At 42.0% G+C, this 25,739-nt stretch overlaps 1 protein-coding gene and 2 long non-coding RNA genes across 4 annotated transcripts in view; 1 reads left to right on the forward strand and 2 right to left on the reverse strand.

Annotated features, from left to right (window-relative positions):
- The window catches only part of LOC117464930 (V-type proton ATPase 116 kDa subunit a 1-like), a 50,135-nt gene extending 33,430 nt beyond the window's left edge, over window positions 1-16,705 (reverse strand). For both annotated transcript variants that reach the window (XM_034107706.1, XM_034107705.1), the window contains exons 1-18: window positions 16,639-16,705; window positions 15,165-15,327; window positions 14,907-14,985; window positions 14,705-14,802; window positions 13,932-14,060; window positions 13,768-13,850; window positions 13,277-13,403; window positions 13,038-13,120; window positions 12,175-12,268; window positions 11,131-11,343; window positions 10,316-10,466; window positions 9,746-9,885; window positions 9,489-9,652; window positions 8,631-8,721; window positions 7,959-8,077; window positions 3,263-3,479; window positions 2,194-2,301; window positions 874-1,074 (exon numbers count right to left, since the gene is read on the reverse strand). In XM_034107706.1, the coding sequence (XP_033963597.1) occupies window positions 874-1,074; window positions 2,194-2,301; window positions 3,263-3,479; window positions 7,959-8,077; window positions 8,631-8,721; window positions 9,489-9,652; window positions 9,746-9,885; window positions 10,316-10,466; window positions 11,131-11,343; window positions 12,175-12,268; window positions 13,038-13,120; window positions 13,277-13,403; window positions 13,768-13,850; window positions 13,932-14,060; window positions 14,705-14,802; window positions 14,907-14,985; window positions 15,165-15,281 (2,214 nt within the window). In that variant the 5' untranslated portion in view covers window positions 15,282-15,327; window positions 16,639-16,705. The remainder of the gene's footprint in view (window positions 1-873; window positions 1,075-2,193; window positions 2,302-3,262; window positions 3,480-7,958; window positions 8,078-8,630; window positions 8,722-9,488; window positions 9,653-9,745; window positions 9,886-10,315; window positions 10,467-11,130; window positions 11,344-12,174; window positions 12,269-13,037; window positions 13,121-13,276; window positions 13,404-13,767; window positions 13,851-13,931; window positions 14,061-14,704; window positions 14,803-14,906; window positions 14,986-15,164; window positions 15,328-16,638) is intronic.
- Window positions 16,706-18,577: 1,872 nt separating this feature from the next.
- On the forward strand, window positions 18,578-20,146 carry LOC139435829 (uncharacterized). The gene is made up of 3 exons (XR_011645032.1): window positions 18,578-18,789; window positions 19,029-19,079; window positions 19,401-20,146. It is a non-coding gene; the product is annotated as an uncharacterized lncRNA (long non-coding RNA).
- Window positions 20,147-21,532: 1,386 nt separating this feature from the next.
- LOC139435830 (uncharacterized) lies at window positions 21,533-23,034 on the reverse strand. Its single transcript, XR_011645033.1, has 3 exons — window positions 22,814-23,034; window positions 21,909-21,988; window positions 21,533-21,568 (listed from the first exon to the last, which is right to left on the reverse strand). It is a non-coding gene; the product is annotated as an uncharacterized lncRNA (long non-coding RNA).
- Window positions 23,035-25,739: the final 2,705 nt, after the last annotated feature.

Below are 25,739 nucleotides of genomic sequence, written 5' to 3' on the forward strand. Positions count from 1 at the left end.
CTCTCATGAGAAGCACCTCTCTGTTTATGTTTCTGAGATGGAAAGTCCATGTGTTATCTGCTCCTGCCCTCCTGCCCTGCCTCTCTCTGCCCCCCTCACCTATTGGTCCTGCTCAAGGGAAAAGACCGCTCGCTGATAAGAAGACACCACAGGGAGTAAAGCAAAGAGATGGAGAATGAGCCAGAAGATTTCTATTTAGGATATGTTTTGATAATAGGCTTGATACTTACTTTTAGAAATGAATCTAATATATTTGAATATAAGGCATACTCCATGTTAGTAAGTGAGTCCAATACGAGTCATTCATTTGAAAGATCTAACATTTAGGTCTTTTTGACCACCAGAAAATAAGATAACGTGAAAATCAATCTCACTTCCAATCCGTCAAAGCAGCAGCTTGGCCGTAGGCTTCAAACTATGACGCTGTGTGCATCGTGTCCGTTTCTCCTACTTACAAAGCATACTATGTCTTTTTAAAATAAACTTCTTTGCACACAGGAAACAACTTGGTTAAGTTTAAGAAAAAGGAAATAGTTAAGTCAATTACAGTAGTTCCGTAGTTAGGTATGTTAAGTACTTACGTTCCTAATTTAAAACAAGTAAACACTGACGTTTGGTTTCACACAGGGCAGAAAGAGTGGTCTCCTGGGTGTAAGTTAAATTAAGAGTCTAAAAGAGGCAGGGGCAATTCCAAGACCAGTGGCACTGTTCACGAGCATGAGAAACATGGCACCTTTTTTTTTAAGCCAATGATGCTCACTTCAGTTTTAAAAAAAAAAAATGAATTTGCCATTGCCCCTCTGTTGGTTTAGTCCTCCTGAGCCACCTCGTTTAAAAACCTACAATCACCACTTGGGAAGAAGAGTGTCTCACCTCATCTCCTTCCTCTGAGTGCTGGGAGAGGTGGTCATGGTCCATAATGCCAGCCTCGTCCTCCGTGGGCCCGTTACCCACCCGCACCGCTCCGAACTTGTCCGTGCCCTGTTGGGTGAGTCCGGAGCGTGATGAGGACACGCCTGTCTGCTCTGAAGACTGCTCGAGATTCTCTGCAGGGGCTCCTTCCCTCTTCTTGGACTAGATACAAAAGATGAACGCTTTCTTCATTTACTCACATTGATGTAAGAAACAGGGAGAAGGCTTTCATTCCCAAATGAAATACATCCACCACTTGAACATGACACCGCTCTCAGGCTTCCCTGGAGTTCAACCTGAACACACAGTCTACGATAGAATGTTTTAAAGTAGAGTTTGAAATACTTTAAAAAGGCACCATGCTGTCAACTCTCCGACCAATCATACAGCAGCCTGGCAATGAGGCATCGTCTGATTGGTCGGCATGCATGTAAATGAGGTTTATTAGATTGGTGCTTCCAAACGACTCGATATACTCTGCATGTAAGAAGAGGAATAGTGTGATACGTGTCAATAACCGTCTCCAGTGTATTCATATTCTGTAAACAGTATAGTGTCTGTATTTACACAGCTCTATAGTGCATTTCATATCGATACACATTTTATGCCGCGTTTATAGTCTTTATAATCCATAGTTAATACTGTATGTACTTGAGCTTTTCTATACTTGTCATATGTATATTCTTATATTTACTACACATCACAACGCACTGTACTGCTTCTTTTGCACTTCTTGTTAGGTGCTAACTGCATTTCATTTTCTAGAACTATATTAAACATATTAAAATATATTTCTTTGTCTAAAAAACTATATCTGGCACAACTTTAAATGTTTAACTGTAGGGCTCTTCATCGTCTCATAAACATGGTGAAACAAATGTGAATGTTTTATAATTGGTATTAATCTTAGTTCTTATGGGACTACATTTCTTTGAAGTGTAAAACAACAAGTGAAGCCATGCGAGCATCAGATGGAGGTATCAGGTATCTCCATAAGTTCTTTGTGTTGCATATGGACTTGTTTGGAATAGAACTGGTCACACAGCCAGGGAGAAACCAGTAGCAGCTAATCAGCTGTTAGGGTGCCCTTGGTCTTTCTACCCAAATGTGACACCAAAATGTGAGCGTTCCCAAGGCAGGCTTTAAGCATGTTTCACGACAACACCACCAACCACGTGACACAATGTGCATTGAAATGAATGGCGGAATAGGAGTGAGAAAAGGTTATATCAAAGGTCATAAATGTTCAGTAAGGCAACAGGTGGGGTCGGATCCACATACCAGTTCCAGTTTCCACAGGTGCTGACGCCGGAGCATCAACGTTTTCACAAACAGCATGCCGGGTACACACGAGAGGGCAATCAGCACCAACAAAATCTGGATCGCCATCTACAGATTGAAACAGAGAGAGGTGAACGGGGAGCTGGTGATGTGTAGCCGTGATCAGATCCTGCTGAGGCCTCACACTCCCTCAGGCTGCTGGGACACAAAACACACACCACACTCTGTATTTGTCTAGTTCTCCCCATATATAAGCTTTCTCTTGTTATGTGTTGCTTTCATCTAACAATAGTGCAAAGCTGATCTGGGGACAGAACAGATTTGACGCCAAACCAAGATTAAAGGCTTAAAGTAACTCCAGCTGGTGGAAGGAGAGCATGCTCTTCTGCAAGACTGTTCACATTTACAGAAACAAAAGTGTTTCCAGACAATTATATGAAGAACAGCCGCAGCCTCGGGCGGTCAGCTGTTGCCCTGGTGTCCATCGCCACATTGATAAGAGAGATGAGCACATACGGTGTCAGCAAAGACAGTCAGCTAAAAAGTTTAAAAAACGTTAAACATTCACCCCGTGCTGTTGTCCCAAACTGAAACATTAACGATTGAGACCAAAACCCTTTAATGAAACTGTCTCTGAACATTTAGAGTTGAGCTGTAAAGTCGGCATCTTACCACGGGTGTCTAAAGGGATACTTCTGGAGCCAGCCATTCAGTAAACTGCTGGTGTTTAGCACTTTGGCCTTGGCTTCATATGTTAAGCACTGGAGGATGAAGCTTTCTATAAACCTAGTAAGTTAGACAACTTGACTTAACTAGGTGTAGCTGTAGGTTTAGCTAGTAAAGGATACAACAGTACTGAATGACTTCTCTTTAACTGGATGGTCTGAGTTCAAGTTGCAATACTAAGTCCTAAAGAACTATTCTACTGCAAGACGCACATCCCAACCAGTTCTGTACACGAGACAACTCTGACTAGAAGAAAAGGTGAAACATATCATGTCCACCTCTTTACCAATGTTCCACCACATTAGTTAGGGAGGGTCATGAGGGGAGGGTGAGGGGGGAGTACCTGCCCCCTGTAGAGGGGTTTGTTAGTGGGGTCATTGTAGTTGAAGAGACACATGTTGATGAAGTGAATGAGCAGGCTGGGCGCGTCCTTGGAGGTGAAGGCATCGTAGGCTGTCCACTTGTAGAACACCAGCAGGGCGAGGTATCCGAACAGGCTGGCCATGAAGACGATCTCAGGGATGAAGCCCAGGAAGATGTTCAGAGGCTTCTTGAAGTACCTGCAGCGAGTGGAGCAGTTAACAGCACAGACAGAGCTAATGGTGTAATAGAGCTGCAATGTCGGCGATTGAAAATGTGCTGTAGCATTTATTGAATAGTGTAACTGAGGATATCACTCTGTTCCCATAGCACTATGTTCCCATAGCACTACGTTCCCATAGCACTACGTTCCCATAGCACTATGTTCCCATAGCACTATGTTCCCATAGCACTCTGTTCCCATAGCACTATGTTCCCATAGCACTATGTTCCCATAGCACTCTGTTCCCATAGCACTATGTTCCCATAGCACTACGTTCCCATAGCACTATGTTCCCATAGCACTATGTTCCCATAGCACTCTGTTCCCATAGCACTATGTTCCCATAGCACTATGTTCCCATAGCACTCTGTTCCCATAGCACTATGTTCCCATAGCACTCTGTTCCCATAGCACTATGTTCCCATAGCACTCTGTTCCCATAGCACTATGTTCCCATAGCACTATGTTCCCATAGCACTATGTTCCCATAGCACTATGTTCCCATAGCACTCTGTTCCCATAGCACTATGTTCCCATAGCACTCTGTTCCCATAGCACTATGTTCCCATAGCACTATGTTCCCATAGCACTATGTTCCCATAGCACTATGTTCCCATAGCACTCTGTTCCCATAGCACTATGTTCCCATAGCACTCTGTTCCCATAGCACTATGTTCCCATAGCACTATGTTCCCATAGCACTCTGTTCCCATAGCACTATGTTCCCATAGCACTCTGTTCCCATAGCACTATGTTCCCATAGCACTCTGTTCCCATAGCACTATGTTCCCATAGCACTATGTTCCCATAGCACTCTGTTCCCATAGCACTATGTTCCCATAGCACTCTGTTCCCATAGCACTATGTTCCCATAGCACTCTGTTCCCATAGCACTATGTTCCCATAGCACTATGTTCCCATAGCACTATGTTCCCATAGCACTACGTTCCCATAGCACTACGTTCCCATAGCACTATGTTCCCATAGCACTATGTTCCCATAGCACTCTGTTCCCATAGCACTATGTTCCCATAGCACTATGTTCCCATAGCACTCTGTTCCCATAGCACTATGTTCCCATAGCACTCTGTTCCCATATCACTCTGTTCCCATAGCACTATGTTCCCATAGCACTATGTTCCCATAGCACTCTGTTCCCATAGCACTCTGTTCCCATAGCACTATGTTCCCATAGCACTCTGTTCCCATAGCACTATGTTCCCATAGCACTACGTTCCCATAGCACTATGTTCCCATAGCACTCTGTTCCCATAGCACTATGTTCCCATAGCACTATGTTCCCATAGCACTCTGTTCCCATATCACTCTGTTCCCATAGCACTATGTTCCCATAGCACTATGTTCCCATAGCACTCTGTTCCCATAGCACTATGTTCCCATAGCACTACGTTCCCATATCACTCTGTTCCCATATCACTCTGTTCCCATAGCACTCTGTTCCCATAGCACTCTGTTCCCATATCACTCTGTTCCCATAGCACTATGTTCCCATATCACTCTGTTCCCATAGCACTATGTTCCCATAGCACTATGTTCCCATAGCACTATGTTCCCATATCACTCTGTTCCCATAGCACTATGTTCCCATAGCACTATGTTCCCATAGCACTACGTTCCCATATCACTCTGTTCCCATAGCACTCTGTTCCCATAGCACTATGTTCCCATATCACTCTGTTCCCATAGCACTATGTTCCCATATCACTCTGTTCCCATAGCACTATGTTCCCATATCACTCTGTTCCCATAGCACTATGTTCCCATAGCACTATGTTCCCATAGCACTCTGTTCCCATATCACTCTGTTCCCATAGCACTATGTTCCCATAGCACTATGTTCCCATAGCACTCTGTTCCCATAGCACTATGTTCCCATATCACTCTGTTCCCATAGCACTATGTTCCCATAGCACTATGTTCCCATAGCACTATGTTCCCATAGCACTCTGTTCCCATAGCACTATGTTCCCATAGCACTACGTTCCCATATCACTCTGTTCCCATATCACTCTGTTCCCATAGCACTCTGTTCCCATAGCACTCTGTTCCCATATCACTCTGTTCCCATAGCACTATGTTCCCATATCACTCTGTTCCCATAGCACTATGTTCCCATAGCACTATGTTCCCATAGCACTATGTTCCCATATCACTCTGTTCCCATAGCACTATGTTCCCATAGCACTATGTTCCCATAGCACTATGTTCCCATAGCACTACGTTCCCATAGCAATATGTTCCCATAGCACTCTGTTCCCATAGCACTATGTTCCCATATCACTCTGTTCCCATAGCACTATGTTCCCATATCACTCTGTTCCCATAGCACTATGTTCCCATATCACTCTGTTCCCATAGCACTATGTTCCCATAGCACTATGTTCCCATAGCACTCTGTTCCCATATCACTCTGTTCCCATAGCACTATGTTCCCATAGCACTATGTTCCCATAGCACTACGTTCCCATAGCACTATGTTCCCATAGCACTCTGTTCCCATAGCACTATGTTCCCATATCACTCTGTTCCCATAGCACTATGTTCCCATATCACTCTGTTCCCATAGCACTATGTTCCCATATCACTCTGTTCCCATAGCACTATGTTCCCATAGCACTATGTTCCCATAGCACTCTGTTCCCATATCACTCTGTTCCCATAGCACTATGTTCCCATAGCACTATGTTCCCATAGCACTCTGTTCCCATAGCACTATGTTCCCATAGCACTACGTTCCCATATCACTCTGTTCCCATAGCACTATGTTCCCATAGCACTATGTTCCCATAGCACTCTGTTCCCATATCACTCTGTTCCCATAGCACTATGTTCCCATATCACTCTGTTCCCATAGCACTATGTTCCCATAGCACTATGTTCCCATAGCACTATGTTCCCATATCACTCTGTTCCCATAGCACTATGTTCCCATAGCACTATGTTCCCATAGCACTATGTTCCCATAGCACTACGTTCCCATAGCACTCTGTTCCCATAGCACTATGTTCCCATATCACTCTGTTCCCATAGCACTATGTTCCCATATCACTCTGTTCCCATAGCACTATGTTCCCATAGCACTCTGTTCCCATAGCACTCTGTTCCCATAGCACTCTCTTCCCATAGCACTCTGTTCCCATATCACTCTGTTCCCATAGCACTATGTTCCCATAGCACTCTGTTCCCATAGCACTATGTTCCCATAGCACTATGTTCCCATAGCACTACGTTCCCATAGCACTACGTTCCCATAGCACTACGTTCCCATAGCACTCTGTTCCCATAGCACTATGTTCCCATAGCACTACGTTCCCATAGCACTCTGTTCCCATAGCACTACGTTCCCATAGCACTCTGTTCCCATAGCACTATGTTCCCATAGCACTATGTTCCCATAGCACTCTGTTCCCATATCACTCTGTTCCCATAGCACTATGTTCCCATATCACTCTGTTCCCATAGCACTATGTTCCCATAGCACTATGTTCCCATAGCACTATGTTCCCATATCACTCTGTTCCCATAGCACTATGTTCCCATAGCACTATGTTCCCATAGCACTATGTTCCCATAGCACTACGTTCCCATAGCACTCTGTTCCCATAGCACTATGTTCCCATATCACTCTGTTCCCATAGCACTATGTTCCCATATCACTCTGTTCCCATAGCACTATGTTCCCATAGCACTCTGTTCCCATAGCACTCTGTTCCCATAGCACTCTCTTCCCATAGCACTCTGTTCCCATATCACTCTGTTCCCATAGCACTATGTTCCCATAGCACTCTGTTCCCATAGCACTATGTTCCCATAGCACTATGTTCCCATAGCACTACGTTCCCATAGCACTCTGTTCCCATAGCACTACGTTCCCATAGCACTATGTTCCCATAGCACTCTGTTCCCATAGCACTCTGTTCCCATAGCACTATGTTCCCAGGCTCCTGTCTTCTTCATATACACATTGCAAGAGGGGCGATGTTAGCAGTTTGAATGGGAAACATCTGTTTAGTAACTGTCGAGATATCATTGTCTTAAGAAAAAAAGAAAACAAATCAACCAGCTGGTAAACGTGAAGAAATAAGAAAGCACTGGCATTGTCCACCGGAAACCACCAGTTACTAACTTTTTAAAATATTGAAAAATGTTCTTCATGAATGAAATTCTGAAAACCCATGTATCTTTATCATGTGCTTGACGCTTTGACTTCCCTGGGTGTGCATTAGCAAAACACTGTCCAGAAGTGTGCAACATCATCTTCAAGTATGATATTACATCATCACGTCCCTCTCATAGGCGTTGTGTTACGCCTTTGAGTGTGACCAATCAGATCAAGTGCAGACGCTTTAGCTCATAATGATTCTGCTATGAGAACCGAGTAAGACTGATAGTTCAGATGGCAGTCTTCAGCCTTGCTGTGGAGTGTAACACTTACAGGTGGTTGAAGAGACTGAGAGACACTCCGAACAGCATGTGGGTGACGCCCACGATCACAGACATCTTCATCTTGAAGGAGTTGAGGAAGGTCAGCTTGTTGGTGGCAAGGTTCCAGATCTGCAGTGATTACATACAAAGGTCACATGTTTGAGAACTAACAGAGCTGAGGCTGTTCTGGGTGCACTTTCAAAAAACAAAAATCTATTTTATAAACTCTATATTATTCTCCTTTGTGGTAATTATTTCTGTTCAATCATTCAGCTCACAGAAAGGTATAGTTTCATTTATCAAAAAGCTCAATATAAAAGGCAATAAATAAAAAAGAAAATAGTGGAGGATTCCAAATGTAGTGTTCTAGTGACTATTAGGGGCAGCAAGATGGGGAATGTGGTATGAGGGTTATATTGATTATAAATAAACGTGTGTGTGTGTGTGTGTGTGTGTGTGTGTGTGTGTGTGTGTGTGTGTGTGTGTGTGTGTGTGTGTGTGTGTGTGTGTGTGTGTGTGTGTTCATGATAATGAAGGAACTGTCAGCCAGAGAAACAGCGTGGCTCAAGGTGTATCTCCAATGGAGCTCTATGGCACAGAGGAGGAACTGTATCAGCCTTTAAATACACTCCCAAACTCAAGCTACTTATGTGTGTTGTTTAAGTGAGTGTAAAGGTTTTACCGGGTCGATTCCGAGTGGGTAAGGCCCGTTGAACACACCAGGAACAGCCGGGTCCAACTGCAGCACCCGATTTCCATCGAGTGTCTCAAACCTAGGACAGATCAGGAGGAAATGAATAAATAAAAATGTTGACAAAAATTAGACTGTTTACTTGCTGGTGGCTTTAGAGGAACCAGCAACACATTAGAATACCAACACAAACAGCACAGAAGTTAAATAAAACCAATAGATATAATGGTAAGTTATAAGATAGCGAGGGGCGAAGGACTGGTTTAAAACATAACATTTGTTATATTTCATGAAAATATCAGAATATTTACGTCAGTTTTCGATGGAATAATGTAAGCACAGGTTAGTCGCAGATCAGTGAGCAGACATCAGTGAAGGTTTCTGCACAGGCAAACACAACGTGCCGAGCCAGAAGCCCTGCAGCTGTTGTTCCAAAAGGTGTTGCTACAAGTATCACCAACGTGTTAATGAGTAAGCGTTAGATGGCGTAAGTTGCTATATTTCTTCCCATTAGACAGAAACAAGTTACCTGTTGCCCTCTCTTCTTGTCTGTATGCTAAGCTAGGCTAACTACGTCCTGACTCCAGCACTGGGCTGAAAACACAGACATGTCAATTGATATCCATCTTCTCATCTCATCGTCAGCAACAAAGTGAAGATGAGTATTTCACAAAATGATACAAATATTCCTTTAACATTTGATGTGCAATTTTCATGCCAAAAGGTTACACCATTGTTGTTGATTTCCTCTTTGATTTGTTGTAGACACGCTAGAATCTAGACGAACTGAAATGAGGATGTGCTCCTCTCAACCAGAATCAGTGTAAGCAGCAGGGATGCATGACGTACGTCCAGTTGGCTCCTTTGGTGCTGAACATTGGCCTGACGCTCCATCCAGAGCCGAACATGTTGAGTGACTTGGAGAAGCAGTCGTTGTAAATGATTCCCGTGTACATGGAGAAGAGCCCCATCAGCAGGATGATGTAGCGACCGGCAAACACCATGTTGAAGATCTACAGAGACACACATATGTTTACGTTGAATATGTGTACTGTAAGTTTGAACTGCTGAGCTATCATTGCTGGGTGAGTCATGTGTTATCGCACCTCGTTGTCACTCTTCTGGGCGACGAGGCGACTCTCTCTGATCACCAGGTAGAGGGCAGCACAGGTCATCAGCGTGCCGTGACCCATGTCCCCAAACATCACCGCAAACAGGAAGGGGAAGGTGATGATGGTGTATGGAGCTGTGGCGGGCCACAATCACACACAAGGCCCAATCAGAAGCACTCAAACGGTCATTCAGTCAAATATCACTTAGTATCATGTGATCTGTAGCCTACTAGGTCAAAAGTGTTAATTCCACATCAAACAAAGTTCATAGCAATCTTAATATCCAATCAATGCAGCATTAAAGCAAGATGTGTAGAGATAGAGAGTTACTGTTATATTCCAACAAGGCTGTCTATCTTTCGACTTCGTGTTCTTCGCCCGAGGTCTGGCGGAATGCCTCTGCGCCTCGTCAGTAAAGCCCTGCAGCTTGCATTAGGAACACTTTTCTCACTGCCATGGTTCTCCTTATGGGCCGCATTAAACTATGTGTGAATTCGCCGGTTAGTCTTAGAAATAGAAAATGATATAATAACAAGAAAAACAAGGCTGCATTTTCTGTATAACCTGGATTGATCTCCCGGTAGTTCCCGATGCCGTAGGCGTCCACAATGTTCTGGAAGCCTGACGTGAACTTGTTGGTCTTGTTGAAGGTGGGCGGGGTTTGCTTGGTCTGCATCCTGTTGAGAATGGACGGCACTGTGGAGCCACTCCTCTCCTGTCGAAGGAAGCCCAGGTTCATGTTGAACAGTAAGAGCACGTGACAGGGGGTCCATGCACCCTCATGACATGCCCTACATTTACTGAATTCACTAAATGCATGTCAGAACAAATCCTGTGGCCTGTTTTCGGTTGCTTTTGGCTTTCCACTTGTAATTAGATCGTATACATTTTTTTCATGCACAATATTCTCCAAGCTTTTGTACCGACTAATGATGTTGGTACTGTGTTGGTGTGATCCTGTTGCATTTGAGTGGGCAGGGAACTAAACTGTATTCAGAATGCCTTTAGTTCCCACAGCCTAACAGCATCCTGAGTGCAGTAAAGGTGTGAACCCAATAAAGTAGTCCTTAAGCCCAGAGTCATCCTTGATGAACAATGACATGAGTGGCTGCTATCAATGCTCTGTGACCTGCCGCCACAGGTTAAGTGAAGAACAATCCAAATGTGTAGACCCAGATGCAGCACTTAGTATAATATAGATCACAACAGCACGAAGCAGAGCATGGGCAATAACAACTGAATACATTTAAGATGGTAGCTTATGGCTTTATTGATGCAACGTGTGCAGGACATGCAGAGAGAGACATGGGACCCTACACGACACATATAAGAATATTATGAAGAATTGATGTGAATACATAAATACACAACCAACTCACCGTCCCTCTGCGGAGAGCGAACTGGATGGAGTCCAGGTCGGAGACGGGACACCACACCTCAGCAATCAGACACTTCTGGGTGACGTCGATGTTGCACAGGTTGAGCGTGTGGTAGATGGCCTTCATCTTCCTCACCTTGATGAACCACACCCGCATGGTCTTGGAGGCGGCCTGCAGCACTCGCTGACGGTGGTCCTCTGTCTGGTTCAGCACCTACAGACGCAGGGTGGAGCCATTTATCTTAGAGTGTAGATCCTGGTCCAGTCAACACTGGGTACTGGGATGTGTGGGCTTGATAGTGTGGAAGATTCAACTACTTTGAGGTGTTATAATAATGTAAGTGGTTGCCATGGCACAGGAATCATTAGTTTGGTATGTAATTTATTTAATTATTACTGGTTTCCTTTTTCTTTTTTCAATTTCAAGTAATTTCTTCTGTCTCTGTTGGGCTTCATCTCGGTGCTGCACGGCGTCTTGTCACGCAGGCAGAATGAGGGCTTACATCTGAAATGTGCAGTGTTTGTATTGTAAATGTTGAGGAATGGTTTTACTATACCTCTCTTAGGCTCAGGCCATCTGTAATGCACATCATTATATGTGTACGTAAACCTGAGTAAAATGCACTAGTTCTGTAGAGTTGAATACATTGTATTTGATTGACAGGCTCAGACTGGAGCAGACCTCTCAAGCAGAACCAGGCTTGTTCCAGACTCAGTAAGGGCACACTTTAGGAAACCCCAACACTGTGAGGCAGAACAAAGCTCCTTCACCGATGAGAACTAGTGCACAAGAGAACACCCTCTGCAGGATGAAGCCTTTGTGAATACATACATGTTCTAAAGGAAGACTGAGCCTGAACACAGACATCCTGCTTTGCAAAGTTTCAGAATGATGTACTGTTGTTAAGTCAGCAGCAGCGTAACAAAGCGTACGAATGATTAAATAAACGGAGCCTCATCTTGCTCTATTTGTATGGATATGGGTTTATTGATGTGTGTGTAATGTAGTGATGAGTGGTAAAGATCCTTCTCGTGACAACCGTACCATCTGGAGGTCGTCGATGCGGCTGTTGACTCCGGCCAGCATCTCCTTCCTCTCCTGTGACGTCTCTGGACACGGATAGAGAGAGGCACGGAACCTGTACAAATACACAACATATTAAATACACACGCTGTACTTCTGCTTCCACCATGCTCCTTTGTTTACGTTACTTCATGAAACAAACATGGAAACGTGCCATTATTGCGCAGTGGAGACAACAGACGGCATTATAAGGTACTCCGGAGGGTTAGCGCTGCATTTCTATCAAGTTGGAACTTGATAGTGACAAATGCAAAATAATGGTCAACATTGAAGCAGACGAGGCCGTTTATATCAATCCCAGAGTCCCGAATATGACTCGAAAACCTTGATTCCAATAAACAATAACAATTATTATGTTTGTTTAACCCTCTCTGCCTGGTCAAAACTCATGTCTTTCAAACTCGGAAGAATTTTTAATATAAATGTAGTTATGAAAAGTTGTAAATGTGGGACAGATAACCGCGTGTAGAATGTGCCGGTTCATGCCCAGACATCCTGGATGGTGTTCTGACATCAGGTGTAACCCAAAGAATCAGTCAGTGAGCGCACATTCCTTTAAAGGCCACTAGATGTTAGAGCCAAGAACATGCTGACCGTTTGGCAGTGTTTAAAATGTTGACCCGGCTCGTCCACTCCTTCCTCTGGTCTGGGTGAACAGCATTCGTACGGATCCCATTGTTATCGCGGCCATGACACTTCTAACCATATCTTTCCACCTCTGGTACCAACATTTATCTCTGAGCTTGACTTTTATTGTCATTTTTACTTTTATATAATACTATCTCGTATAATATTGTGAATAATTCTTAGTTCATAACACCCACCCCTCACAGATCTTCTTCACCCTGTTCTTCAGCTGGTCGCCTTGGAAGAAGATGATGAACACTGATTTGACGACTTGGTCTCCCTGTTGGAAAGAAAACAAGTTTTAAAAAAACATCCGTTGTATATGTAAATAAAAACGGTTACAACTGCGTATTACTGATCTGTGTATGCTTCTTTGTACTTTTTCTTCTTAATATGTATTTCTACTTGTCTCATGATGTATGTTAAGTGTGCTGACCGTGGCGGGGTCCTCCAGAGGATCCTCAATCTCTGCCTTCCTTAAGAAGACGTTTCCCCGGCACACCCTCCACAGCATCCTCTCAAAGGTTGGAATCCTCTCCCTGCTGATCACTCCGGCCACAAACCTGAACACACAAAACAAACAAGCAATCAGAGCAGATAGCACAAAAGAAAACAAACCACAGAATGTACCTCGTCAGTCTTTTGTTTTAAGCAGGACCATGTTTCTGTTCATTACCCACATCAAATCATCCTCGGTCAGGTGTGGCTGTTTGCTTTTTGTAAAGCTACCAGGTATTTTAATAAGCAACATAAAGAAAACACATCATAAAGCAAAATGATATCATACAAAATGGGAGGTTTTGTTTGTATAATGCAAAAGCACCGAAAAACAAAATGTAATTATGATCACTTTATATTACTATTCCAATATTTGCCCAGACAAGTGGTGGATGTGTATGAGAGAATGTGATGCAGTAATATGCTTACCCAAGTCTGAGCGGGGCCCCTCGACCCCCCTCATTGCCCTCCATCAGGGAGGAAGACTCCTCCAGCAGGTTGGGATCCTCCATCTATCAGGTACATGAAGAAGAACTCAGTTACACATTGATGATCTGTCGTGGTGTGAACGTTGAGAAGGCGAAGAAGCAAACCTCATCAAAGAACTGCTGCGTTCGGCGGAGGATGTGTTTGAGCTCCGTCAGCTCCAGGAAGTTCTTCTTCAGGGCCTCCTGGTTGGTGTTGATTTCCTTCAGTTCGTTCTCAAGCTTCTCGAAGGTGGCCTGCCAGCCAGTCACAATGAGCAGCGTGAATACAACATGAACACTGTGCTCGTAACAATGTGCATCGTCACTGTGGAATCCTGCACGTTGTGTATTCTGTATATAAAGGTAAATGCATGCACCTTAAATAACTAACCACTTCATCGTGCTTTAATGACTGTGTCTCTGTCTGTGTGTCCACCCATTAGACTGACATCATGCATGTGTGTGTGTGTGTGTGTGTGTGTGTGTGTGTGTGTGTGTGTGTGTGTGTGTGTGTGTGTGTGTGTGTGTGTGTGTGTGTGTGTGTGTGTGTGTGTGTGTGTGTGTGTGTGTGTGTGTGTGTGTGTGTGTGTGTGTGTGTGTGTGTGTGTGTGTGTGTGTGTGTGTGTGTGTGTGTGTGTTGCTGAGCATCAGAGGCAGCTCAGTGCTGTCCATGGAGCTATTAGGAGCCATATAAGCAGGACTCTTTACAACACAGAGCCACAAGAGGAAAACGTGTCTTCATATTGGAGGCGATGCCGACTTTGTGTTTGTTTTGGAATGTGACCGTTTAAAAGGCTTTTTGGGGTCAAATCAAAGCCATATGAAGTGTGTTTTTATCCCCCCTTCCATTGAACGTTGATGAAATGAATGTATTAATGCATCTTCTCATAATGACTTACCTCCAGGTCGATCATGTCCCTGGGAAAGGGCACCTCTGGGTTCTCCCCAGTGTCCACAGTTGGGATTGCAGCTTTCTTGATCTCTTTCTCCACAAACCCTGTTCAGAGAGAAGCCATGATTCAATATCTTACCAATGAAAAACAATGTTCTTTATGTTCTTCCAGATCAGTTTTCCTCACTGGCACAACTGCAGTGACTTACTCAGTTTCCTGTCCATCTCCTCACATCTCCTCACTTCATTCACAAACTTGCGCTGGAACACGTTGACATCAGGATTCAGCTGTGGGTGGACACAAATAAGGGAATATTAATTAGGATATCATGACTCAATAGTTATGGATATGTATGACTTATAATGACAGCATTATTATTTTTTAAGTCATTATACATTATTGAATTAGATCATTTCTGCCTCCAGAGGAGCTGAAAGATGGCATAGCATGGATTATTCATACTCACATCTCTGAACTGGACCATGCCCAGTTCTCCCAGCTCACTGACGCAGCAGTAGGCTGCCTCTGATTGGAGGAAGAGCTGGGCCAGTGTCATCTCCTCGCTCCTGAACAGTTCCCCCATGATGGTAAGCTCACTCCACCACCACTAGAACAAAGAAGTACTGCACCTGGGGTCGGAGGTAATGTAAAATAAAGAAAGATTATTCAAATATATTTAATATTATTTTTGATAAAGGTTGAGTCAAAAAACAAAGAAACAATACTTTTTTAAACAAATGTTGTATCGTATAGTAATACAAATTGGTACTGTACAGAACAACAACTTTCTCATACAGTAATATATTGTTATACTATATTTACTATACAACATTGTGTTGCGAAGTAATCAAGACATGATTACCAACGGGACAAAGTGGGCAAACATATGGCTGCATATAATGTATGTATAATCATACATTTCCTGATTCCTCCGATCTCTATTTATTAAAATATCCCAAAACAATGAGGCAAAGGTCACGTCTTCAAATGTCATGTTTTGGCCAACTTTTGACCAATATCAAAAAGATATTCAGCAAACTGTAAACTAGAATTTGTGATTTTGAAAGATTGAATAATAAATGTTGGTCAATGAAGTAATTAAGTAGTACAGTTTAAGCATTGTTATTAATATACAACATGAACATTCTGATGTATTTTTGCATAACTCATAGTAGAAAGCCTATAAACAGGAAGATGCTAAAGCTAAACACGAAAGGGAATGGCGCTTCGGCCAAGGATGGATAACGCTATAATAACAGCTCACACACAATGCAATGACGTAGCCAAATGAACAGAATAGCCGAATTGCAAGTATTTTCACTATAAATACCGCTGGCTTTTTTTTTTAAATAGGAGCTTAATGTTAGCCCTATAGTTAGCATGCAGAGACTCTGTGGTGTCGCAGCATCATGATGCTGTGCTCTGCCCTTCACTGAAGGACGCCATGATGATGATGCTGCTGCTGCATCCGGAGAGCATCTGTCAACCGCTCTCATCCCTCCTTTCACAAATAACACCCAATTCATAACATATAATAATCAATATTTTAACGTTTATGCTTTTTTCTACTACACATACATGTCACACCCGGTATAGTCCCAACGCTAGAATAGGATTTAGGTTCTTAACAGGTTAAGAATAACGTTACATATCTGTAGTAGCCTAATATTTCAGAACGAGGACCACTCGGTTAATGTAACAAACACACATTTGTGTAAACGTAAAAATATAACATTTGTGAGCATTAGGCTCTAGGAAAAAACGACGAAGAAGAGGAAGAAAGCAGATGGCGGTGACATATTATCACCGTCCTGCCAACCCAAACGTCAAAATATGTAATGTTTCGAACTATAATTAATAATTCCCCTACAGACACTAAGTCTGAAACGCCAACATAAGCTTATTTTACATTAGAGACGTTTAAATATCAATTGAATCACCTGTGTAGGATGCAGCTGGATGCTGAGGTCCAGGGCGATAAATCAAGCTAGATACAGTCGGCCGGAAATACACCCCAATGTGGAAGATTTTAAAAATAAAATCATGACATATTTATACTACTTTTTGAACTTTCTAAAAAAAGTATGATATGCATTTAAAATGCATATCATACCTTTGCCATATTAAATATCACCCAACGTGAGGCATTCTGTTGCTCCATTCTATCTATCATGATAGTCAAATTATTGTCATGGTTATTTTATTTTGAAAATCCAAACCAGAAGCACATTCTAAAATCCGTGAGATTGAGTGATGAGGGATTTATGATTACCAGCCATGATGGACCATGGCCCTTTCTCATTTCTCTAACTCCCCTCCTCGACTCCTATCCTCGATACTTAGTCCCGCCCACAGGAGATGCGAGCGAAGGACTCGAGGAGGGGAACCGAGGAGAGAGGAGGGGAAGCAGCAGGCGGTTAGAGAGATGAGAACTCCTCTCCTCTGAGCGGTCATTTTAAAGAGACGTCCATTAATGATGACAGGAGGCACAGCAGCCCTCTGTCTGATGGACAGATGTGTTCATGACGACTTATATATTTACTTTTAATTCATTCACAGTGCGGTATAATGAGACAATAACAGGCTACAGATGCGGGGACACACCCACACACATATATATATATATATATTTATATAAATATATACAATTTCAGAATCAAACAGAGCACTCTCATAATAACGTAACACTATCGGAGACTGGATATATCCCTCACCCCCCCCCTCTCTGGTCGCTACAATGAGGAAAATAAATTACGGGCCAAAAGTTTTATTTACAAAACTGCATCTACGCACTGTACAACACACACACCTACACACTGTACCACACACACACACACACACACACACACACACACACACACACACACACACACACAAACAGTTCCTAAAACAGGCTACAGCCGTTGTGTATTTTATTATGTGAAGCACTAAATGGTTTTAGAAATTTTTAAAATATCGACTCTTTGTAGATATCTACTAAACTAAAGCAAATAAAAAGAGTAGACCTGAGTGATATATATTATACACACTTCCAGGGGCGCCGTAAGGTGGTGAAAAGTTAGGACGATTCTAAGGGCCCGTGACTGACAGGGGCCCCAAAATGTTCAGAACGTTAAGAAAAAAAATGTAAACCTTTAATCAATCCTCAATAATTAACATTAATAGAACGTTATATTGATAAATTACTCACTAAACTTACGATTCATTTAACTTATTTTCTTCCAAAAGTTAATTACCAAAAGCCTCTGTACACCCCCTTTTATTTACATGTAATGGTTTGGTCCTACCTCCAAACGCGGTGCGTTACCAGCACTTGCAGAGAGTGAAAGCATGTGAGGAGGGATGCTAGTACTTAGCCTACATACTGTGTTGTACCATGTCTCAACGACCAACAAAGTCAGGCTCAAAGAAAAGAAGAGAAAGGAGAGAAAGACAAGAGAGAGGGACTAAAGGGCGACAGTATGTCACTCAGTTTTTCACAAGAAAAGGTGGGTGTGGTCCATGAGTGGTGGAAATTATTCTGGTAGCTAATGTTTTTTTGTTTACTAATCTGACATTAAGTACTGTTAATATCTTTACAGAAAATTCAGAGGTCTTTAATTTCACTGCTCTTTTAGCTGACATTTAAAGGTATGGTAGGTAATTCACTTCAGAAACACTTTTTGTTATATTCCATGGAATGCTCTTAACATCCCGATAGCAATGAATATATTAAATGCTTTGACAATAAATACATACAAAAATGTCATCTGTGGAAGCATAGACTGTATATATAAATGGACGTAGGGTCCGTGACGTCACCCATAGGATTCTGCAGAGTTGCCGTGAAGCCCTTAGTAGGCGGAGTCGGCCACTAACGGCTCGACAGTGACGCCAGAGTCTAACTCCCGCCTGCTCCAAATAAGGGCAAAGAGGCGGTGCTGAGGCGGAGCCGAGGCGGGACAGGGCGGGACCTGTTGCCACCGAGCGTGACGTTCCAGACCTAGCTCAGGCTAAGAAGCTAAGCTAACATGCTCTCAGTAATAAGCTAACAACCTATGCTAACAACACAGCTTGCGGTCACTGCTCCTCGTTCCCGGCATATTCTGAAGGTAAGATACCCTGTAACTTTACAAAACTTGTCCTTTTGATTTAAATGTTCTTGAACCTACACAATACAATTGTTTTTTAAGTGCTTCACCGTTTTTCAAATATAAATGTCATTTAACTAAACTTTGTAAACTAGCAGAGATATGGCTAGTGTTGCGTGAATTAAATGTGATTAATGAAATATGACTGTAGAAAAAGAAAGGTGCTTTTATATTGATTAATTCTTTTACATTTATTTCAGCATTAAGCAAAAAGAAGATTGCAACCTCCTCCACGCCAAACTGCACAACCTGTAAGTTGATGGTCCTGGCTTACTTTACATGACTTCAGATGGTTGACATTACACACAAACATACTATACATATACATGTGTGCACAATTGTAGATAAACAGCACACAGTATATAAATATATATATATATATATATAAACTGTTTGCTGTTAATCTGTTTTTTGAGGTTTTGCTCTCTTGTTACTTTTAACCATACAGGTGTGATTTCATAGTTATTTTGCATGTTATTGTCAAAGGAACAAAATGAGAAACCCTTTATAATTGATTTGATATTCCGCATGATCTGAAGCATTTGTTGCTCTCATTTATTTTCCTCCCATAGTGACTGTATGGATAATCGGAGACAGCTATGTCCGGTGTGGAGCCCAGAGAGCTACAGAGACCATCGGCAGCAACCTTGGCCTCGACCTGAGGGTGTGCTGGTTCGGTTGGGGTGGACTGCGCTGGAGAGGTGTCCTCCCTTTCTTTTCCTACTCCCTGCGAGGAAGAGCAGTCCCGGATGTCCTCCTCATCCACTGTGGCGGCAATGACATGGGGGATGTGCCCAGTGTTCAGTTGCTGAACCAGATGAAGGAGGACCTGCACCAGCTTCACCATCGGCACCCTGGCATGAAGATCATGCTCTCCCAGAGGCGCCGGTGGAGGGCTGGTGCAAATCCTGTCAAAATTGACAAGGCCCGGAAGTTTGTTAACAGTGTTATGGCTACTTTTGTTCATAGCCTAAATGGTGCCATTGTTGACCACTCCAACATTAGACATGACAGTCCTGGGCTGTTTTTGCGAGATGGAGTTAATTTCACCCCTTGGAGAAATTATATATTTTTTAAGTCACCAGCCAATTGCCTGAAAGACCACCCCCAAAGACTGTGAACTGCTAAAATGTCAGTATCACTGTCTTTGGATTTGGCCTTTAGAGTATGTATTCTAAGGCCCTTGCTAAGCCCAGACTGTCATGGCTAATGTTGAGTTAGACATTACATCTGTAGCCATAACACTGTTAACATGGCTGCTCTTCCTCTTCCCCACATCCCACCCCCCCTCTTCCCCCCAATGGACTCTGCAGCTCTCCAGGCCCATGCTGGGCATGGCTGTCTGTCAAACCTTTTATTTTGTATTTGTTATTTTATTTGTTAAAATAATTCTGTATTTATGTAAATATTGAAAATAAATTACATTCATATTTTCACTTCTTTTGTCTACTGCTTACTGAAAATGTTAGCTATCACATCCAAATGGGACTATCAAATGAAAGGATAAGCTTACCATACAATACAGAAAACATTACACATTAAGGCTCAAATCTTTTCCCAAGCCGGAGCAGTCTGAAAAGAGTCCCAAGTTTAAAAACACAAATCTTGACAATGAATACTACGCTGTCATTTATCAGCGACAATACAAACAACAAGAAGGTCTCCCCTAATCCCATGTATGTTGGCATCAATGTCATAAGCCTACCATAGAATGTAATTATGAAGTGCAATACCCACAATCCCTACAGGGTCGTAACGTCACAGAAGATAATACCTTTGAGAGAGTTTCTAAATTGTTCAGTATGCAGATAAATATTTGTTTTACAATAGAACAATTTTTCTCCATAAATGTTCCCACATGTTGTGAGCATCAACTTTACATCTTTTGTCAACAAATAAAAAACATCTTAATTTCCTTTACGACAACATTTAGTTTATAACACCACTACATTAACAATAAGCATAGGAAAATGATAACTGTCAACATTTAAGATTGTGCTTTTACTCTTTATTTAATCAGATCTATTTCACATTGAAAGTTACATCTTGCATTTTATGAAAAGTAAAGGTTTCAAATCATTTTATGACTTAAGTACACTAGAACATAAATTAAAGATGTGCAACACCTGTATCAGTAATTAAAATGATATAACTTATGTACAGGGTTGGGAGGGCTACTTGCCAAAAACACAACCAGTAACTTCATGTGAGTATCAAGATATAAAAGTAATGTAACCTGATAACTTTATTTTTCTTTTGGATTACCTCAATATCAAATGCAATGCAAATAAACACAGGAGAGAAGAAATATTAATATGATGTGTTTACTGAAATGTATAATATAATACCATAAAGCAGATTCAGGCAGTAGGTGTCGGATTCACAATGAAAGTATTATCCTACAGAACAGTACCGCTTCCAGAGAAGAGATACAATTTGATAATTTTACAACAAGCACTATCTGCTCTTTTTAGGTTTTGAATAAGATTGTAATCCTGAGTTTCCCTATTATTAGAAAAGTCAAACTAATGCGATTACATCTTTTCCTATGTAACTAAGGATTACACTTCCCTTTTTCTCTATACGATCTTGATTCGTGTTCGTTGTAATCCATTACCATCTAAGCCAATACAAGTCATAACTTTTGGAAAATGGTCTCAAGTTATAAATGATGCCTTCAATGTCTTTCACGTGGAGAAGACATCCATTGGCCGAGGCGTTGCAACTTCCCTCAAGCGTCCTACATGAAAGAAAGATCACATGTTAGAAATGTGTGCACAAACTATTCAGTATGACCCGTCTTGGTTTAAAGCCCAAGTGTAAGAGTGAACAGAGGCGGAGTCTGTGTGTTGGCTGCTGCTCCCCAAACCAACATCCTCACAAGCATTGGCTGTTGGAACGTCATTATTCTCCACATGTGGAACAACAAAGGCTTCTTCAGGCGTGCCTTGTATCATAATGATATTGCTCTGATCAGCAGCAAGACTGTTTTCACCACTACCATGGTCGACATCTGCAACCTCCTCCTTGCTGTTAACAGTCGAACTAGGAGTGTCACTGACCTCGTCATTGTTACTCACCTGCTTCTCCTTCCAGACTGTTGTTCTTTGGTGAAATAGAAAATGGTGGGCACTGCAGTGTTTTTCAGGCATCTCCTTCCCTAATAAAAATAATAAACAAAAACACATAAAATAACTTTTTGAGGTCTGTAGATATTCAACTTTCTTTTGAATAATGTTGTTTTAAATGTAAGAGTGCATTATAAAAGACAATAGAGGGCCAACATGTTAACTATTCAGTTAATCTTTTCAACAATTACGTGTTTCCAAGATTCAGATTCAAAGGATTTATGTCATAGCACATAGGCTACAGTGTAGGAATGGCAATGAAAATCATCTGTCCCGAGCTCCTCCAACAATGCAACATAGTTATATAAGACATAAAACAATAAAATAAATTCAAAATTAAATTAAGAATAATAAATTAGTGCAGGCAGAAATCTATATACACGTAAATATAATAAGACATATGCAAGAACAGAATGTAAAGATAAATATTGTATAGTAAAATTAAATCTTTTTTTTTTTTACAGTGATAGCTGTTAAGATAAATAAGTTATAAGATGACAACAGATGAATGAATGTTGCTATTAAAATAACGTAAAAAAGGTAATATAATTCATCTGTTTTTAACATAGAGTATGTGGGGGAAATGGCAATTCTCTATCTATGATAAAGAGTCTTTGCATACATTGAAGAGAAATGTGATGGTTTGCAAAAAAAATTCGATTTTTATGTTTCTATACTTAACTGGCAAAATCTTAATTTGGCCTTTAATCAAAAGAACATTACTCATCACTGATGTGCAAGCTGTGCCATAGCAATTATTTAGCATTGTATGATGTATAACATGTATTTAATTAGTAACAACAATTTACACTCACAAATGGAACCAAGTTATTATTATTTTTTAAAAGGATCTGTACCCATGAGTCCGTGCTGAAGGGATGACTCTCAAAGTGTTCACTGCACAGGCGAGAAGAAACGTTGGGGGTCCATGTATTCGGATGTTCAGCACCCACTGGTCCAGCCTGTCTGGATCACCGAAAGGAAACCTTTATTCAAAAATACATGAAAACCGACCCAAAGACAACAGGAGGGTTAATGCCATATTCACTTAATAACGCATGAACAACTTTTACAGATATTTCTATATAGTCTGTGTTGGTAAATGTAATCTAGGTTGCACATTTCCTGCTGAAATAAATGCCTGCCAAGTTACTGCGTGGCACTTTGGTTTTGATAAAACAGTGCAGTTCCACTATATAAGCGTTACATTCATAATCAAACGAGACAATATGCAAGATAAATAGCTATTTGTTGTTATTCTTAATGCTTGTCATTCACACGTTAAGAAAATAAAATAAGTACCGATACATAGCAGAACAATTGTGGCGATGTTCAGCTTAATAAGCCTTGTTCAACATCATTTCTTTAGCTAATACTATAGCGGGCTGCAGGCGAACCAAGTCCGCGTTTCGCTGCATTCCTTGATCTCCAGTTATAACGCCGGGCTCCGCCGCTGGCCGAAGCTAACGGAGCCGCAAAGGGCTAGCTACGGCTCCGGTTAGCTTCGGCGGCGGACTCCGGCGGCCACCACTGGGATAATTGGGTCCTCTATTAACATTTGCTCCCATTTAGCATTATGGGTGTCATAGCCATAGACTATAAAAGTCTTACCCAAGGCTGAATCATAAACTAAACTGTATATATATATACACATGTATAAAGGGGTACGTCCTTAGCTGGCTAATAAGCTGCATAACAAGCTAAGCTAACAAGCACACAAACACCTGCTAACGGGGTTAACATGTATAATATTATCATTTTACTCACCGAAAAAAGCTGAGAGTAGACTTCTTGGAAGTTCTGTTAGTACATTCAAGCGCACAGCACGACATCTTAATTGTCTGGTATATCACCACGAACACGGCTAAAGCTAAAGGGTCAAGTACAGTACTATGACTAACTAACGTTGTAGCCTCTATGGTTGTAGCCTAGCAGAGTGGACAAGTTGCTGTTAGCTGACAGTGAGGCATGTACGTGTCCATCAACGTGACCACGCCCTAATTAATGCAAAAACTTTAAGACCTAATATAAATAAAAGGGTCGCTTTAGAAAACAATTCACTCACAGATCCATAATCATGAAGGTGGAATCTAACTATATCGATAATAAAAATGTATGGAGCCAGGGACAGAAACATGTTTTTTTCTGCTGTAAAGTTGGGCATTTTAACATGGGGGTCTATGGAAATTGCTCCTTTCTGCAGCCATCGCCTATCGGCCAATATATGAACTGCAGTGTGTGGCACTTCCGTATTGGCTTCCCGGCTGTTCCCCAGAGTTTGCCGCTTGTGTGGAAGCCGTGGCGCTGTAAAAAGCACGACCAATCATCTGAGCTGGCCCGGCAAAAATTACTGGATGGCCTACCTGCCTGTCAGCCTTCCATCTGTGCACAAACTTATCTCGTGTCATGTGCGCGTTCGTGTGTGTTTTTTTCGGTTGTGTACTTTCAAATTCTAGCGCACTCGAGCTGGTTTCTCCATTCTTACCTACCTACCTACCTTTAATAAATAAAGGCACATTTTTAGCGCCTATTCATACTAAATCAGTTGTCCTCCCCCTTGTGCCAGGACCAACAGATCCATCTCTAAGCTCAGCAGCCCTGTCCCCCCATAATGCTGAACCTGAACCAGCTTTTCTCCCAACTGAAGGAGGTGAGCAGCATTGTGTTGAATGACATGCCACTTAACATATCTGTAGGGAGACTGGAATACTATATATATATATAACTGGAATACTATACATATATAACAAAAAGCTAACATCTAATTTAAATTATACATTTCAAACACAGTATTTTCCCACATAGCCAATGATCTCAACACACTCTCACTCCCTAAGCGTCCAATAGCGACGTTTGGTCAGTGTCCGTGGCGTCCAATTGTGACGCTCCTAGGCTCCTTCAGCGTCATAAAGGGACGCAAATAGCTTTCAACTGATTGCAATGTATTCCCATCTGCGTCGGGATTTGACGCTCATGGAAGCACGGCATTCGTTTGTGTCGGCCACCCTTAAAGGCAATGTGAGCGTCCATTCCCATTGGATAACGGAGAATTGTACACCCGGAAGTAAGTATTCCTCTTACTGTCGATTGATTTTACAGTGATATCTGCACTACTCATCGACTAAAAAACACCAGACTATCCTTGTTAATTACACAACATTGATTGGTTTAAATTGTGTGCAATGCTTTTGTATTTTTCCCCTTCGATTCGGAGAAACAAATATTTGTTCTGAGTAAAGGATGGCAGAAGACACTACACTACCCAGAATCCCCAGCTATCGTTTGGACTACACCATGTGCTCTTGACAAACCCCGTGATAGTCCTCAAGCTCTGTGATTGGAGAGTGTGCTCCGAGGGTTAAGCCGATTCTCGAACAGCACTTGAAATGGGATGGAACCACGGCAGACTGTCCAAAACTGGATTTGAACGGGTCCACCGCGTCCCCCCTCCCCCACCCCGTCCCCAGAACTAGACATGCTGGCTATTCTGTTTCGCAACATGTTCTCTATGGCACGTCTCTACTGGGAGTTGTAGTTTTAAAAGACGTTTTCGTATTTCCCATAATAAGAAGTTGCCAGTATTAAACTGTGTACATCCATGGAGGTTTAGGGGATAGGAAACACTCACATTTAAAACATATAATTAATACATGGGTGAAAATTGCTTGTGCCCATTATGGGCAGTATTATACACACATGCCAGCTAAGGTCAGAAGAGCTTTATTTAACAGCTGGTCTTATGTTTGTGACCCCTGTGATAACATTACATTACATATTAATACT

This window comes from Pseudochaenichthys georgianus, chromosome 19, assembly GCF_902827115.2.
Source record: "Pseudochaenichthys georgianus chromosome 19, fPseGeo1.2, whole genome shotgun sequence".
NCBI lineage: Eukaryota > Metazoa > Chordata > Actinopteri > Perciformes > Channichthyidae > Pseudochaenichthys > Pseudochaenichthys georgianus.